This window comes from Lonchura striata, chromosome 38, assembly GCF_046129695.1.
Source record: "Lonchura striata isolate bLonStr1 chromosome 38, bLonStr1.mat, whole genome shotgun sequence".
Classification (NCBI taxonomy): Eukaryota; Metazoa; Chordata; class Aves; order Passeriformes; family Estrildidae; genus Lonchura; species Lonchura striata.
Genome location: NC_134640.1, coordinates 1,886,855 through 1,904,860, shown reverse-complemented (window position 1 = coordinate 1,904,860; position 18,006 = coordinate 1,886,855). Strand labels below are relative to the sequence as shown.

The 18,006-nt window shown below is 53.5% G+C and overlaps 1 protein-coding gene across 1 annotated transcript in view; it reads right to left on the bottom strand.

The window, feature by feature from the left end:
• Window positions 1–18,006, bottom strand: part of MYBPC2 (myosin binding protein C2) — a 61,006-nt gene that overhangs the window by 16,467 nt on the left and 26,533 nt on the right. Inside the window, exons 14-21 of the mRNA XM_077789861.1 lie at window positions 14,833–14,939; window positions 12,096–12,125; window positions 11,260–11,399; window positions 9,109–9,268; window positions 7,878–7,982; window positions 6,365–6,553; window positions 3,389–3,523; window positions 732–899 (exon numbers count right to left, since the gene is read on the bottom strand). Coding sequence (XP_077645987.1) covers window positions 732–899; window positions 3,389–3,523; window positions 6,365–6,553; window positions 7,878–7,982; window positions 9,109–9,268; window positions 11,260–11,399; window positions 12,096–12,125; window positions 14,833–14,939 — 1,034 coding nt within the window. The remainder of the gene's footprint in view (window positions 1–731; window positions 900–3,388; window positions 3,524–6,364; window positions 6,554–7,877; window positions 7,983–9,108; window positions 9,269–11,259; window positions 11,400–12,095; window positions 12,126–14,832; window positions 14,940–18,006) is intronic.

Below are 18,006 nucleotides of genomic sequence, written 5' to 3'. Positions count from 1 at the left end.
TTGGGCTCCTTCCCCAATTTTGGGGTCCCACCTCATTTCTGGGGTCTCTCCCCATTTCTGGGCTCCTTCCCCAATTTTTAGGGTCCTCCAAATTTTTGGGACCCCCCTAATTTCGGGATTCCCCCCTGATTTGGGGGTCCCTCCCGCGATGTTTTGGGGTCTCCCCTAATTTCAGCCTCCCCCCCAATTTCAGCCTCCTCCCCTAATTTTGGGCTCCCCCCCTGATTTGGGGGTGTTCCCCCTAATTCGGGGCTAACCCCGCGATTTTGGGGGTGCCCCCCGTGATTTTGGGGATACCCCCTCAGATTTGGGGGGTGCCCCCCGTGATTTTGGGGATACCCCCTCAGATTTGGGGGTGCCCCTCTGATTTCAGGTTTCTCCCCAAATTTCGGGACCCCCCCCCCAATCCCGCCATGCCCCCCTTTATTCGGAGCCACCCCCCCGTGATTCAGAGCCACCCCCCGGATTTTGGGGCTAACCCCCCGTAATTTTGGGGGTGCCCCCCGTGATTTTGGGGATACCCCCTCAGATTTGGGGGTGCCCCACTGATTTCAGGTTTCTCCCCAAATTTCGGGACCCCCCCCCAATTTCAGCCTCCCCCCCATTCCCGCTGTGTCCCCCTTTATTCGGAGCCACCCCCCCCGTGATTCGGTGCCACCCCCCGGATTTCGGTGCCACCCCCCGTAATTTTGGGGGTGCCCCCCGTGATTTTGGGGTGCCCCGGGGCGCACCCACGATCTCGCGGATGGTGACGGGCTGGGCCATGGTGGCCGGGGGGCTGCGGCCCGCGATGTTGACGCCCACCACGCGGAACAGGAGCTTCTCCCCCGTGGGCAGCCCCCGCACGGTGAGGCCGCAGCGCTCCACCAGCTCCGTGTTCGCGGGGGTCCACGTGGACTCTGGGGGGCCGAAATTGGGGTTAGGGGGTCGGGGGTATCGGATTTGGGGGGTTAGGGGGTCGGGGGTTATTGGATTTTGGGGTTGTGGAGTTGGGGGTTATTGGGTTTTGGGGCTGGGGGCTCCACCAGCTCCGTGTTCGCGGGGGTCCACGTGGACTCTGGGGGGCCGAAATTGGGGTTAGGGGGTCGGGGGTACCAAATTTTGGGGTTGTGGGGTTGGGGGTTATTGGATTTTGGGGTTAGGGGGTCGGGGGGTGTCGGATTTTGGGGGGTTATGGGGTCAGGAAAGGGGTTTTGGGGCTGGGGGCTCCACCAGCTCCGTGTTCGCGGGGGTCCACGTGGACTCTGGGGGGCCGAAATTGGGGTTAGGGGGTCGGGGGTACCGGATTTGGGGGGTTAGGGGGTTGGGGGTACCGGATTTGGGGGGTTATGGGGTCGGGGGGTATCAGATTTTGGGGTTATGGGGTTGGGGGTACCGGATTTTGGGGTTTTGGGGCTGGGGGCTCCACCAGCTCCGTGTTCGCGGGGGTCCACGTGGACGCTGGGGGGCCGAAATTGGGGTTAGGGGGTCGGGGGTACCAAATTTTGGGGTTGTGGGGTTGGGGGTTATTGGATTTGGGGGGTTATGGGGTCAGGAAAGGGGTTTTGGGGCTGGGGGCTCCACCAGCTCCGTGTTCGCGGGGGTCCACGTGGACTCTGGGGGGCCGAAATTGGGGTTAGGGGGTCGGGGGTACCAAATTTTGGGGGGTTATGGATTTGGGGAGGGGGTTATGGGGTCGGGGGGTATCGGATTTGGGGGGTTATGGGGTTGGGGGTCTCGGATTTTGGGGTTATGGGGTTGGGGGTATCGGATTTGGGGGGTTAGGGGGTTGGGGGTCTCAGATTTTGGGGTTTTGGGGCTGGGGGCTCCACCAGCTCCGTGTTCGCGGGGGTCCACGTGGCCTCTGGGGGGCCAAATCTGGGCTTAGGGGTTCGGAGTTACCAAATTTTGGGATCCCACCCCAAAATTTTGGGGTGCCCCACTCACCACCCCTCCCCAGTCCACCTCGATGCACCCCAAACTTTTGATTTCCCATAAAATTTTGGTATCGCCCCAAATTTCAGCCATTCCCAACAAGCTTTTGGATCCCAACCAAAATCTATTGGATTTTCCCCAAAATTTTGGATTTTCCCCCGAATTTTTGGATTCCCCCCGGATTTTGGGGTGCCCACTCACCACCCCTCCCCAGTCCACCTCGATGCACCCCAAAATTTTGATTTCCCACGAAATTTTGTGATTGTTCCAAATTTCAGCCATTCCCACCAAGTTTTTTGGTCTTAACCGAAATTTTTTGGATTTTCCCCAAAATTTTGGGGTTCCCCTGAATTTTTGGATTCCCCCCAAATTTTGGGGTGCCTCACTCCCCAGTCCACCTCGATGTCCCCCAAATTTTGGAATTCCCACCAAATCTGGGGTCACCCCAAATTTCTGCCATTCCCACCAAGTTTTTTGGTCGTAACCGAAATTTTTTGGATTTTCCCCCAAATTTTGGGATTCCCCCAAAATTCTGGGACTTCCCCCTAAATTTTGGGGTGCCCCACTCTCCAGTCCACCTCGATGTCCCCCAAATTTTGGGATTCCCATGAAATTCTGGTATCGCTCCAAATTTCAGCCATTCCCACCAAGTTTTTTGGTCGTAACTGAAATTTTTTGGATTTTCCCCAAATTTTTTGGATTCCCCCCCAAATTTTGGGACTTCCCCCCAAATTTTGGGGTACCCCACTCCCCAGTCCACCTCGATGTCCCCCAAATTTTGGGATTCCCATGAAATTCTGGTATCGCTCCAAATTTCTGCCATTCCCAACAAGTTTTTTGGTCGTAACCAAAATTTTTTGGATTTTCCCCCAAATTTTGGGGATCCCCCCAAATTCTGGGACTTCCCCCCAAATTTTGGGGTGCCCCACTCCCCAGTCCACCTCGATGTCCCCCAAAATTTGGGATTCCCATGAAATTCTGGTATCGCTCCAAATTTCTGCCATTCCCACCAAGTTTTTTGGTCGTAACCGAAATTTTTTGGATTTTCCCCCAAATTTTGGAATTCCCCCAAAATTCTGGGACTTCCACCCAAATTTTGGGGTACCCCACTCCCCAGTCCACCTCGATGCCCCCAAATTTTGGAATTCCCACCAAACTTCGGTATCACTCCAAATTTCAGCCATTCCCACCAAGTTTTTTGGTCGTAACTGAAATTTTTTGGATTTTCCCCCAAATTTTGGAATTCCCCCAAAATTCTGGGACTTCCCCCCAAATTTTGGGGTGCCCCACTCCCCAGTCCACCTCGATGTCCCCCAAACTTTTGATTTCCCATAAAATTTTGGTTTCGCCCCAAATTTCAGCCATTCCCACCAAGTTTTTTGGTCGTAACGGAAATTTTTTGGATTTTCCCCAAATTTTTTGGATTCCCCCCCAAATTTTAGGGTTCCCCCCGGATTTTGGGGTGCCCACTCACCCCCTTCGCGGCACCACTCCACCAGGTAGCCGTCGATGCCGCCGGCGCCCAGGCGCTCGGGCGGGCGCCACTTGAGCGTGGCCGTGGTGTCGGTGACGTCCTCCAGCACCAGGTGGGTGGGTTCGCTGGTGGGGGCTGCGGGGGGACCCCAAAAATCACCCCAAAATGATCACCCCAAAAAATCGACCCCAAAATGATCGACCCCAAAATTATCGACCCAAAAAGATCAACCCCAAAATGATCGACCCCAAAAATCACCCCAAAATTATCGACCCAAAAAGATCGACCCCAAAATGATCGACCCCAAAAATCACCCCAAAATTATCGACCCAAAAAGATCAACCCCAAAATGATCGACCCCAAAAATCAACCCGAAATCGTCAACCCCAAAATCACCCCAAAATTATCGACCCAAAAAATCGACCCCAAAATGATCGACCCCAAAAATCACCCCAAAATGATTGACCCAAAAAGATCAACCCCAAAATGATCGACCCCAAAAATCACCCCAGAATTATCAACCCAAAAAGATCAACCCCAAAATGATCGACCCCAAAAATCACCCCAAAATTATCGACCCAAAAAGATCGACCCCAAAATGATCGACCCCAAAAATCACCCCAAAATTATCGACCCAAAAAGATCAACCCCAAAATGATCGACCCCAAAAATCACCCCAAAATGATCACCCCAAAAAATCGACCCCAAAATGATCGACCCCAAAAATCACCCCAAAATTATCGACCCAAAAAGATCGACCCCAAAATGATCGACCCCAAAAATCACCCCAAAATTATCGACCCCAAAAAATCGACCCCAAAATGATCGACCCCAAAAATCACCCCAAAATTATCACCCCAAAATGATGCACCCCAAAATTCAGCCCGAAATTCGAAACCCCAAAATTCAGCCCGAAATCGTCGACACCGAAATGGTCGACCCCAAAAATCGACGCAAAATGGTCGACTCCAAAAATCAACACAAAATGGTCGACCCCAAAATGGTCGACCCCAAAAATCACCCCAAAATTATTGACCCAAAAAGATCAACCCCAAAATGATGGACCCCAAAAATCAACCCGAAATTATGAACCCCAAAAACCAGCCCCAAATCCTCAACCCCAAAATGATCGACCCCAAAAATCACCCCAAAATTATTGACCCCAAAAATCAACCCGAAATCCTCAACCCCAAAATTATCAACCCAAAAATCACCCCAAAATGGTCGACCCCAAAAATCACCCCAAAATGGTCGACCCCAAAAAATCGACCCGAAATTATGAACCCCAATAATCAACCTGAAATCCTCAACCCCAAAATGGTCGACCCCAAAAATCACCCCAAAATTATTGACCCGAAAAATCACCCCAAAATGGTCGACCCCAAAATGATCGACCCCAAAAATCACCCCAAAATTATCAACCCCAAAAATCTCCCCCAAATCCCCCTCAAATCCCCACCAGGACCCCCAAAATCTCCTTAAATTCCCCCAAATACCCCTGGGACCCCCAGACCCAATCCGGGACCCCCAAAATACTCCCCAAATTCCCTCCAGGACCCCCCAAATCCCCCTGGGTACCCCCAGACCCAATCCAGGACCCCCAAAATACTCCCCAAATTCCCTCCAGGACCCCCCAAATCCCCCCCAAACCCACCGGGACCCCCCAAATCCTCCCCAAATCCCCTCCAGGAGCCCCCAGACCCAATCCGGGACCCCCAAATCCTCCCCAAATCCCCTCCAGGAGCCCCCAGACCCAATCCAGGACCCCCAAATCTCCTTTAGGACCCCCGAATCCCCCTGGGACCCCCCAGACCCAATCCAGGACCCCCCAAATCCTCCCCAAATCCCCTCCGGGACCCCCCAAATCCTCCCTCAAATCCCCTCTAGGACCCCTCAAATCCCCTTAAATCCCCCCAGACCCCCCCGGGACCCCCCAAATCCCCCCCAAATCCCCCCCAGGACCCCCCTGGGACCCCTCCCCGGGACCCCCACCCACCGATGGGCATGAAGGGGGGGGTGTTGAGGCTGGGGGCCGAGACGCCGATGGCGTTGACGGCGAAGACCCTCATCTCGTAGAGCCCCCCCAAACCCCCCCGGGACCCCCCAAATCCTCCCCAAATCCCCCCCAAACCCCACCCGGGACCCCCCAAATCCTCCCCAAACCCCTCCAGGAGCCCCGAGACCCAATCCGGGACCCCCAAATCCTCCTCAAATCCCCCTGGGATCCCCCAGACCCAATCCAGGACCCCCCAAATCCCCTCCAGGATCCCCCAGACCCAATCCGGGACCCCCAAAATCCTCCCCAAATCCCCTCCAGAAACCCCCAAATCCCCCTGGGTACCCCCAGACCCAATCCAGGACCCCCAAAATACTCCCCAAATTCCCTCCAGGACCCCCCAAATCCCCCCCAAACCCACCGGGACCCCCCAAATCCCCTCCAGGAGCCCCCAGACCCAATCCAGGATCCCCCAGATCCTCTCCAAATCCCCCCCAAATCCCCCCGGGACCCCCCAAATCCTCCCCAAATCCCCCCCAAACCCCACCCGGGACCCCCCAAATCCTCCCCAAACCCCTCCAGGAGCCCCGAGACCCAATCCGGGACCCCCAAATCCTCCTCAAATCCCCCTGGGATCCCCCAGACCCAATCCAGGACCCCCCAAATCCCCTCCAGGATCCCCCAGACCCAATCCGGGACCCCCAAAATCCTCCCCAAATCCCCTCCAGGAACCCCCAAATCCCCCTGGGTACCCCCAGACCCAATCCAGGACCCCCAAAATCCTCCCCAAATTCCCTCCAGGACCCCCCAAATCCCCCCCAAACCCACCGGGACCCCCAAAATCCCCCCCAAATCCCCCCCAAACCCACCGGGACCCCCCAAATCCCCTCCAGGAGCCCCCAGACCCAATCCAGGATCCCCCAAATCCTCCCCAAATCCCCCCCAAACCCCTCTGGGACCCCTCTGGGACCCCCACCCACCGATGGGCATGAAGGGGGGGGTGTTGAGGCTGGGGGCCGAGACGCCGATGGCGTTGACGGCGAAGACCCTCATCTCGTAGAGCACACCCTCGATCATGCGCGTGGACTCGAAGGTGAGCGCCGGCAGCACCTCGAAGTTGAGCTTCATCCAGCGGTGGGAGCCCTTCTTCTTCCTCTCCACCAGGTAACCTGGGCAGGTGGGACAGGTGGGACAGGTGAGAGAGGTGGGACAGGTGAGGGACAGGTGAGAGAGGTGGGACAGGTGGGACACAGGTGGGACAGGTGAGACACAGGTGGGACAGGTGAGGGACAGGTCAGAGAGGTGGGACACAGGTGGGACACAGGTGGGACACAGGTGGGACAGGTGAGGGACAGAAGTTGAGCTTCATCCAGCGGTGGGAGCCCTTCTTCTTCCTCTCCACCAGGTAACCTGGACAGGTGGGACAGGTGGGACAGGTGGGACAGGTGGGGGACAGGTGAGGGACAGGTGGGACAGGTGAGGGACAGGTCAGAGAGGTGGGACACAGGTGGGACACAGGTGGGACACAGGTGGGACAGGTGAGGGACAGAAGTTGAGCTTCATCCAGCGGTGGGAGCCCTTCTTCTTCCTCTCCACCAGGTAACCTGGGCAGGTGGGACAGGTGAGGGACAGGTGGGACACAGGTGGGACACAGGTGGGACAGGTGGGACACAGGTGGGACACAGGTGGGACACAGGTGAGACAGGTGAGGGACAGGTGGGACAGGTGGGATGGGTGGGACAGGTGAGACACAGGTGGGACACACGTGGCCCAGGTGAGTCCCAGGTGAGACACAGGTGAGACAGGTGAGACACAGGTGAGAACACACATGGCCCAGGTGGGACACGGGTGGCCCAGGTGAGGCCCAGGTGAGACACAGGTGACACAGGTGAGACACAGGTGGCCCAGGTGAGACACAGGTGACACAGGTGAGACAGGTGAGGGCACACATGGCCCAGGTGGGACACATGTGGCCCAGGTGAGGCCCAGGTGAGACACAGGTGACACAGGTGAGGGCACACATGGCACAGGTGAGGACACACGGGTGGCCCAGGTGAGTCCCAGGTGAGACACAGGTGACACAGGTGAGGACACATGGGTGGCCCAGGTGGGACACGGGTGGCCCAGGTGAGTCCCAGGTGAGACACAGGTGACACAGGTGAGACAGGTGAGGACACACATGGCACAGGTGAGGACACACGGGTGGCCCAGGTGAGTCCCAGGTGAGACACAGGTGAGACAGGTGAGGACACTCGTGGCCCAGGTGAGTCCCAGGTGAGACACAGGTGACACAGGTGAGGGCACACATGGCACAGGTGAGGACACACGGGTGGCCCAGGTGAGTCCCAGGTGAGACACAGGTGACACAGGTGAGACACAGGTGGCCCAGGTGAGGCCCGGCTGTGCCAGGACCCCCAGCCCAGCCCGCAGCGGTGGCACGGAGGGGACGCCCAGGTGCGTGCCCAGGTGCCACCTGCCAGGTGTGGCCCTCACCTGTCACCGGCTGCCCCCCGTCGAACTTGGGGGGCTCCCAGACCAGCACGGCCCAGTCCTCGCCCACCTGGGTGACGCGCACGGCCTCGGGCGGGTCGGGGACGTCTGCGGGGACAGGGCACACCTGAGCGCCCAGGTGTGCCCAGGTGTGCCCCCAGGTATCCCCAGGAGCCCCCAGGTGTGCCCAGGTGTGTCTCCAGGGGTGCCCAGGTGTGTGCCCAGGTTCTCCCCAGGTGTGCCCCCAGGTGCGCCAGGTGTGCCCACCCATGACGCGGATGTTGATGGCGGCCGTGTCCCCCCAGGTGTCCCCAGGTGCGCCCAGGTGTCCCCAGGTGTCCCCAGGTTCTCCCCAGGTGTCCCCAGGTGTGCCCAGGTGTCCCCAGGTGTGTCCCCAGGTTCTCCCCAGGTGTCCCCAGGTGTGCCCAGGTGTCCCCAGGTGTGTCCCCAGGTTCTCCCCAGGTGCCCCCAGGTGCACCAGCTGCGCCCAGGTGTGCCTAGGTGTCCCCAGGTGTGCCCCCAGCTGCCTGAGGTGCCCCCAGGTGCCCCCAGGTGTCCCCAGGTGCGCCAGGTGTGCCCACCCATGACACGGATGTTGATGGCGGCCGTGTCCCCCCAGGTGTCCCCAGGTGCGCCCAGGTGTCCCCAGGTGTGTGCCCAGGTGCCCCCAGGTGCGCCAGGTGTGCCCCCAGGTGTCCCCAGGTGCGCCAGGTGTGCCCCCAGGTTCTCCCCAGGTGTGCCCAGGTGCCCCCAGGTGTGCCCAGGTGTGCCCAGGTGTGCCCAGGTGTCCCCAGCTGCCCCAGGTGTGCCCCCAGGTTCTCCCCAGGTGTGCCCAGGTGTCCCCAGGTGTCCCCAGCTGCCCCAGGTGTGTCCCCAGGTATCCCCAGCTGCCCCAGGTGTGTCCCCAGCTGCCCCAGGTGTGCCCCCAGGTGTCCCCAGGTGTGCCCAGGTGCCCCCAGCTGCCCCAGGTGTGTCCCCAGCCGCCCCAGGTGTGTCCCCAGGTATCCCCAGGTGTGTCCCCAGGTGCCCCCAGCTGCCCCAGGTGTGTCCCCAGCCGCCCCAGGTGTGCCCCCAGGTTCTCCCCAGGTGTGCCCAGGTGCCCCCAGCTGCCCCAGGTGTGCCCCCAGCTGCCCCAGGTGTGTCCCCAGGTATCCCCAGGTGTGTCCCCAGCTGCCCCAGGTGTGTCCCCAGCCGCCCCAGGTGTGTCCCCAGGTGTGTCCCCAGGTGTGCCCACCCACGACGCGGATGTTGATGGTGGCCGTGTCCTCTCCGGCCGGGTTGGTGACCCGGATCTGGTACCGTCCCTCGTCGGCGCGCTCGGCGCTCTCGATGACGAAACTGCTCAGCTCGTGCTTGGACTCGAGCCGGACGCGGCCCTCGGTGGCCGAGAACTCCTGCAGGTGAGATACAGGTGAGATACAGGTGAGATGGACAGGTGAGATGGACAGGTGACACAGGTGACACAGGTGACACAGGTGGGACAGGTGAGAGGACACCAGGAGCTGCTCAGCTCGTGCTTGGACTCGAGGCGGACGCGGCCCTCGGTGGCCGAGAACTCCTGCACAGGTGAGATGGACAGGTGAGATACAGGTGAGATACAGGTGAGATGGACAGGTGAGACAGGTGACACAGGTGGGACAGGTGGGACAGGTGACACAGGTGAGGGGACACCAGGAGCTGCTCAGCTCGTGCTTGGACTCGAGCCGGACGCGGCCCTCGGTGGCCGAGAACTCCTGCACAGGGGGACAGGTGGGACAGGTGACACAGGTGAGGGGACACCAGGAGCTGCTCAGCTCGTGCTTGGACTCGAGCCGGACGCGGCCCTCGGTGGCCGAGAACTCCTGCACAGGTGAGATACAGGTGAGATGGACAGGTGAGACAGGTGGGACAGGTGAGAGAGGTGGGACAGGTGAGACAGGTGACACAGGTGAGGGGACACCAGAACTGCTCAGCTCGTGCTTGGACTCGAGGCGGACGCGGCCCTCGGTGGCCGAGAACTCCTGCAGGTGAGATACAGGTGAGATACAGGTGAGACAGGTGGGATAGGTGACACAGGTGGGACAGGTGACACAGGTGACACAGGTGACACAGGTGAGGGGACACCAGAACTGCTCAGCTCGTGCTTGGACTCGAGGCGGACGCGGCCCTCGGTGGCCGAGAACTCCTGCAGGTGAGATACAGGTGAGATGGACAGGTGAGACAGGTGGGATAGGTGACACAGGTGGGACAGGTGACACAGGTGACACAGGTGACACAGGTGAGAGGACACCAGGAGCTGCTCAGCTCGTGCTTGGACTCGAGGCGGACGCGGCCCTCGGTGGCCGAGAACTCCTGCACAGGTGAGATACAGGTGAGATGGACAGGTGAGATGGACAGGTGAGATGGACAGGTGAGACAGGTGGGACAGGTGGGACAGGTGGGACAGGTGAGATGGACAGGTGAGATACAGGTGAGATGGACAGGTGAGATGGACAGGTGAGATACAGGTGACACAGGTGACACAGGTGTGACACAGGTGACACAGGTGACACAGGTGACACACAGGTGACACACAGGTGACACTGAGGTCTCACCTGTCTGTCCCTGCTCCAGGTGACGCTGGGCGGGGGCTCTCCCGAGATGGGCACAGGTGACACAGGTGTGACACAGGTGACACACAGATGGCACAGGTGACACAGGTGTGACACAGAGGTGACACAGGTGACACACAGGTGACACCCAGGAGGTCTCACCTGTCCGTCCCTGCTCCAGGTGACGCTGGGTGGTGGCTCTCCGGAGATGGGCACAGGTGACACAGGTGACACACAGGTGACACACAGATGGCACAGGTGACACAGGTGACACAGGTGACACAGGTGTGACACAGGTGTGACACAGGTGACACTCAGGTGACACAGGTGACACTGAGGTCTCACCTGTCCGTCCCTGCTCCAGGTGACGCTGGGCGGGGGCTCTCCGGAGATGGGCACAGGTGACACAGGTGACACAGGTGACACAGGTGACACACAGGTGACACACAGGTGACACAGGTGTGACACAGGTGACACAGGTGTGACACAGGTGACACAGGTGACACAGAGGTGACACAGGTGACACAGATGACACAGAGGTGACACACAGGTGTGCCACAGGGGTCTCACCTGTCCGTCCCTGCTCCAGGTGACGCTGGGCGGGGGCTCTCCGGAGATGGGCACAGGTGACACAGGTGATGCACAGGTGACACAGGTGACACACAGGTGACACAGAGGTGACACACAGGTGACACAGGTGTGACACAGGTGACACAGGTGACACACAGGTGACACACAGGTGACACAGGTGACACAGGTGACACACAGGTGACACAGGTGACACAGGTGACACAGGTGTGCCACAGGGGTCTCACCTGTCCGTCCCTGCTCCAGGTGACGCTGGGTGGTGGCTCTCCGGAGATGGGCACGTCCAGCCGCACTTTGTTGCCCGCCACCACCACCAGGCTGTTCTCCGCGTCCCGGCCCGAGCAGTCCAGGTGGATCTTGGGCGGCTCTGCAGGCGGGCACAGGTGGGCACAGGTGGCCACAGGTGGGCACAGGTGTGCTCTGTCCTGCCAGGGGTTTCTTCTCCCCACCAGGTGTGCTCTGTCCCCTCAGGTGTGCCCACATGTCCTCCCAGGTGCCCCCAGGTGTGCCCAGGTGCCCCCAGGTGTGCCCAGGTGTCTTCCCTGGCGTCCCCCTCAGGTGTCCCCAGGTGCCCCCAGGTGTGCCCAGCTGTGCCCAGGTGTCCCCCCAGGTGTGCTCTGTGCCCTCAGTGAGTCCCAGGTGTGCCAGGTGTCCCCCCAAGTGTGCCCAGGTGTCACCTCAGGTGTTGCCAGGTGTCCCAGGTGTGTCTAGGTGTCCCCCCAAGTGTGCCCGGGTGTCCCCAGGTGTGCCCCCCCAGGTGTCCCAGGTGTGCCCAGGTGTGCCCAGGTGTCCCCCAGGTGTCCCCTCAGGTGCTCCCCCAGGTGTCCCCCAGGTGTCCCCTCAGGTGCTCCCCCAGGTGTCCCCAGGTGTCCCCAGGTGTCCCAGGTGTCCCCAGGTGTGCCCAGGTGTGCCCAGGTGTCCCCAGGTGTCCCCAGGTGTCCCAGGTGTCCCCAGGTGTGTCCAGGTGTGCCCAGGTGTGCCCAGGTGTCCCCAGGTGTGTCCCCAGGTGTGCCCAGGTGTGCCCAGGTATCCCCAGGTGTCCCCAGGTGCCCGCTGCCCTCACCTTGCTTGGGCACGTACTCCACCTTGATCTCTGTTGGGGAGAGGGGGGTCAGTGACGTCACAGGCCCCGCCCAGCGGCCGTGACGTCATCGATGACGTCACCGGGAAGGCGGTGACGTCACTGCCCCCATTGCCCCCCAAATTCCCCCCAAATTTCCCCCAAACCCCCAAATTTTTCCCATATTCCCCCAAATTTTTCCCAAATCCCCCCAAAACTCCCTAAATTTCCCCCAAATTTCCTCTAAAGGCCCCCAAAATTTCCCCCAAATTGCTCCCGAATCCCCCAAATTTTTCCCAAATTTCCCCCAATTTTTCCCCAATTTCCCCAAATATCCCCAACCTCCCCCCAAATTTCCACTAAATCCCCTCAAAACCCCCAAATTTTCCCCAAATCCCCCCAAATTCCCCCAAAACCCCCCAAATTTCCCCAAATTTTCCCCAAATCCCACCCAAAACCCCCAAAACCCCCAAATTCCCCCCAAATTTCCCCAAATACCCCCCAAATCGCCCAAATTTTTCCCAAATCTCCCTAAATTTCCCCCAAATTTCCCCTAAATCCCCCCAAAATCCCCCCAAATCCACCCCAGAACCCGATTTTTTTCCAAAATTCCCCCAAATTTTCCCCCAGTTTTCCTCAAAACCCCTAAATTTCCCCCAAATCCCCTAAATTGTCCCTAAATCCCCCCAAAATTCCCCAAAATTCCCCCAAATCCCCCAGAAATCCCCCCAAAACCCCCAGATTTTTCCCCAAATCCCCCAATTTTTTCCCCAATTTCCCCAAATTTCCCCCAAATCTCCCATTTTTTTCCCCAATCCTCCCAAATGTCCCCCAAATTGCCCCCAATTCCCCCCAAATCCCCCCAAATTTCCCCTAAATTCCCTCAAATCCCCCAACCCCCCAAATTTTCCCCAATTTCCCAATTTTTCCCAATTTTCCCAATTTCCCAAATCCCCCAAACCCCCAAATTTTCCCAATTTTTCCAATTTCCCCAATTCCCCAAATCCCCAATTTCCCCATTGCCCATTTTTTCCAAAATCCCAAAACCCATTTCCCAAATTTCATATCCCATTCCCCCAAGTTTCCCAATTTCCCAATTTTCCCAAATCCCCAAATTTCCCCCAAATCCCCCCAGAACCCAATTTTCCCAACTTCCCCCCAATTTCCCAATTTTCAGATTCCAAATTTCCCAATTCCCAATTTTCCCAATTCCCCCATTTTTCCCAATTTCCCAATTTTCCCCAGTTTTTCTGCAAATTTCCCCTATTCCCCATTTTTTCCAAATCCCCCCAAATCCCCCAGAACCCCATTTTCCCCAACTTCCCAATTTTTCCCCAAGTCCCCCAATTTTCCCCCAATTCCCCCAATTTCCCCAATTCCCCCAATTATTCCCAGTTTTTCCAATTTTCCCAATTTCCAATTTTCCCAATTCCCCAAATTTCCATTCCCCAAATTTCACCAATTCCCCAATTATTCCCCAGTTTTTTCCCAATTTTTCCCCAATTTCCCCAATTTTTTCCCAATTCCCCCAAATTTCCCCCAATTCCCCCAAATTTCCCCAATTCCCCCAATTTTTCCCAGTTTTTTCCCCAATTTTTCCCCAATTTCCCCAATTTTTTCCCAAATCCCCCCCAAATCCCTCCAAAACCCCAAATTTTCCCCCAAATTTCCCCCAATTCCCCCAATTTTTCCCCAATTTCCCCAATTTTTTCCCAATTTCCCCAAATTTCCCCCAATTCCCCCCATTTTTCCCCAATTCCCCCAATTTTCCCCCATTTTTTCCCCAATTTTTCCCCAGTTTTTTCCCCAATTTTCCCAATTTTTTCCCAAATCCCCCCCAAATCCCTCCAAAACCCCAAATTTTTCCCCAAATTTCTCCCAATTCCCCCCATTTTTTCCCCAATTTTTTCCCCAAATTTCCCCCAATTCCCCCAATTTTTCCCCAATTCCCCCAATTTTTCCCCAGTTTTTTCCCCAATTTTTTTCCCCAAATTTCCCCCAATTCCTCCCATTTTTTCCCCAATTTTTTTCCCCAAATTTCCCCCAATTCCCCCCATTTTTTCCCCAATTTTCCCCCAAATTTCCCCCCATTTTTTCCCCAATTTTTTCCCCAAATTTTCCCCAATTTTTTCCCCCAATTCCCCCAAATTTCCCCAATTTTTTCCCAATTTTTTCCCCAAATTTCCCCCAATTCCCCCCATTTTTTCCCCAATTTTTCCCCAAATTTCCCCCAATTTTTTCCCCAATTTTTCCCCAATTCCCCCCATTTTTTCCCCAATTTTTCCCCAATTCCCCCCATTTTTTCCCCAATTTTTCCCCAAATTTCCCCCAATTCCCCCCATTTTTTCCCCAATTTTTTCCCAAATTTCCCCCAATTCCCCCCATTTTTTCCCCAATTTTTTCCCCAAATTTTCCCCAATTTTTTCCCAATTTTTTCCCCCAATTCCCCCAAATTTCCCCAATTTTTTCCCCCAATTCCCCCAATTTCCCCAATTTTTTCCCCAAATTTCCCCCAATTCCCCCCAATTTTTTCCCAATTTTTTCCCCCAATTTCCCCCCAAATTTCCCCCAATTCTTTCCCCAAATTTTCCCCAATTTTTTACCCAATTTTTCCCCAAATTTCCCCCAATTCCCCTCATTTTCCCCCAATTTTTTCCCCAATTTTTCCCCCCAATTCCCCCAATTTTTCCCCAAATTTCCCAAAACCCCCCAGATTTGCCCCAGATTTGCCCGTGCCCACCGAGGAAGTTGAGCTTGGCCGAGAGCGTGAGGGCGAAGCCGTCGGGGACGAAGGTGTAATCGCCCTCGTCCTCGGGCCGCACGTCGTCGATCACCAGCTTGTGGATCCTGCGGGGCCAAAAAATCCCAAAAATCCCCAAAATCCCCACAGCCAAAAAAATCCCCAGCCGAAAATCGCAAAATTGCAAAAATTCCCGCTCGAAAATCACCAAAATTGCAAAAATTCCCGCTCAAAAATCACCAAAATTGCAAAAATTCCCGCTCAAAAATCCCAAAAATCCCAACAATTCCCGCTCAAAAATCCCCAAAATCCCCAAAATCCCCACAGCCAAAAAATCCCCAGCCGAAAATCACTAAAATTGCAAAAATTCCTGCTCAAAAATCACCAAAATTGCAAAAATTCCCGCTCAAAAATCCCCAAAATCCCCAAAATCCCCACAGCCAAAAAATCCCCAGCCGAAAATCACTAAAATTGCAAAAATTCCTGCTCAAAAATCACCAAAATTGCAAAAATTCCCGCTCAAAAATCCCAAAAATCCCAACAATTCCCGCTCAAAAATCCCAAAAATCCCCAAAATCCCCACAGCCAAAAAAATCCCCAGCCGAAAATCGCAAAATTGCAAAAATTCCCACTCGAAAATCACCAAAATTGCAAAAATTCCCGCTCAAAAATCCCAAAAATCCCAACAATTCCCGCTCAAAAATCCCCAAAATCCCCAAAATCCCCACAGCCAAAAAATCCCCAGCCGAAAATCACTAAAATTGCAAAAATTCCTGCTCAAAAATCACCAAAATTGCAAAAATTCCCGCTCAAAAATCCCCAAAATCCCCAAAATCCCCACAGCCAAAAAATCCCCAGCCGAAAATCACTAAAATTGCAAAAATTCCTGCTCAAAAATCACCAAAATTGCAAAAATTCCCGCTCAAAAATCCCAAAAATCCCAACAATTCCCGCTCAAAAATCCCAAAAATCCCCAAAATCCCCACAGCCAAAAAAATCCCCAGCCGAAAATCGCAAAATTGCAAAAATTCCCGCTCAAAAATCACCAAAATTGCAAAAATTCCCGCTCGAAAATCACCAAAATTGCAAAAATTCCCGCTCAAAAATCCCAAAAATCCCCAAAATCCCCACAGCCAAAAAAATCCCCAGCCGAAAATCGCAAAATTGCAAAAATTCCTGCTCAAAAATCACCAAAATTGCAAAAATTCCCGCTCAAAAATCACCAAAATCGCAAAAATTCCCGCTCAAAAATCACCAAAATTCCCGCCCGAAAATCCCCAAATCCAAAAAAATTCCAACTCAAAAATCACAAAACCAAAAAAAATTTCTGGTCGAAAATCACCAAAATCCAAAAAAATTCCCACCCGAAAATCACCAAAATTGCAAAAATTCCCGCTCAAAAATCACCAAAATCCCAACAATTCCCGCTCAAAAATCCCAAAAATCCCCAAAATCCCCACAGCCAAAAAAATCCCCAGCCGAAAATCGCAAAATTGCAAAAATTCCTGCTCAAAAATCACCAAAATTGCAAAAATTCCCGCTCAAAAATCACCAAAATTCCCGCCCGAAAATCCCCAAATCCAAAAACATTCCAACTCAAAAATCACAAAACCAAAAAAATTTCTGGTTGAAAATCACCAAAATCCAAAAAAATTCCCGCCCGAAAATCCCAAAATCGAAAAAAATTCCCAGCCAAAAATCAAAAAACCAAAAAAATTCCCGCCTGAAAATCACCAAAATCCAAAAAAATTCCCGCCCGAAAATCACCAAAATTGCAAAAAGTCCCAGCCGAAAATCAGAAAATCCGAAAAAATTCCAACTCAAAAATCACAAAATCCCAAAAATCCCAAAATCCGAAAACATTCCAACTCAAAAATCACAAAAACAAAAAAATTCCAACTCAAAAATTGAAAATTGCAAAAAGCCCCAGCCGAAAATCCCAAAATCCCAAAAAAATTCCCGCCCGAAAATCCCAAAATCCAAAAAAATCCCAAAAATCCCAAAAATCCCAAAAATTCCTTCACAAAAATCCCAAAAATTCCCAGCCAAAATTGGTGAAATCCCAAAAAATTCCCACTCAAAAATCCCAAAAATCCCAAAATCCAAAAAAATTCCGTTCAAAAATCCCAAAAATTCCATTCGGGTTTTTTTTTTTTTGGGGGGGGGTGGGGGGTGATTTTGGGGATTTTTTGGGGAATTTTGGGGATTTTTGGGGAGTTTTTCAGGAATTTTGGGATTTTTTGGGGAATTCTTGAGATTTCTGGGGAATTTTGGGGACTTTTGGGGAATTTTTGGGATTTTTTTTTGGGAATTTTGGGGATTTTTGGGGGGAAATTTTGGGATTTTTGGGATATTTTGGGGATATTTTGCCAGTTTTTTAATTTTTTTTTTTTTGAGATATTTTGGGGGGGATTTTTTCGGGTAATTTTGGGATATTTTTGGGACATTTTGGGATATTTTTGGGATTTTTTTGGGATTTTTTGGGGGGATATTTTTGGGACATTTTGGGATATTTTTGGGATATTTTTGGGATTTTTTTGGGGGATATTTTTGGGATATTTTGGGATTTTTTTGGGGATATTTTTGGGATTTTTTTTGGGATATTTTTGGGATATTTTGGGGATATTTTTTTGGGGATTTTTTTTGATATTTTGGGACATTTTGGGATATTTTTGGGATTTTTTTGGGATATTTTTGGGGGATATTTTTGGGATATTTTTGGGATATTTTGGGATATTTTTGGGATTTTTTTTGGGATATTTTTGGGATATTTTGGGATATTTTTGGGATATTTTGGGGATATTTTGGGGATTTTTTGGGGATTTTTTTTGGGGATTTTTTTTGATATTTTGGGACATTTTGGGATATTTTTGGGATTTTTTTTGGGATATTTTTGGGATATTTTGGGGATATTTTTTTGGGGATTTTTTTTGATATTTTGGGACATTTTGGGATATTTTTGGGATTTTTTTTGGGATATTTTTGGGATATTTTGGGGATATTTTTTTGGGGATTTTTTTTGATATTTTGGGACATTTTGGGATATTTTTGGGATTTTTTTTGGGATATTTTTGGGATATTTTGGGGATATTTTTTTGGGGATTTTTTTTGATATTTTGGGACATTTGGAGATATTTTTGGGATTTTTTTTTGGGATATTTTTGGGATATTTTG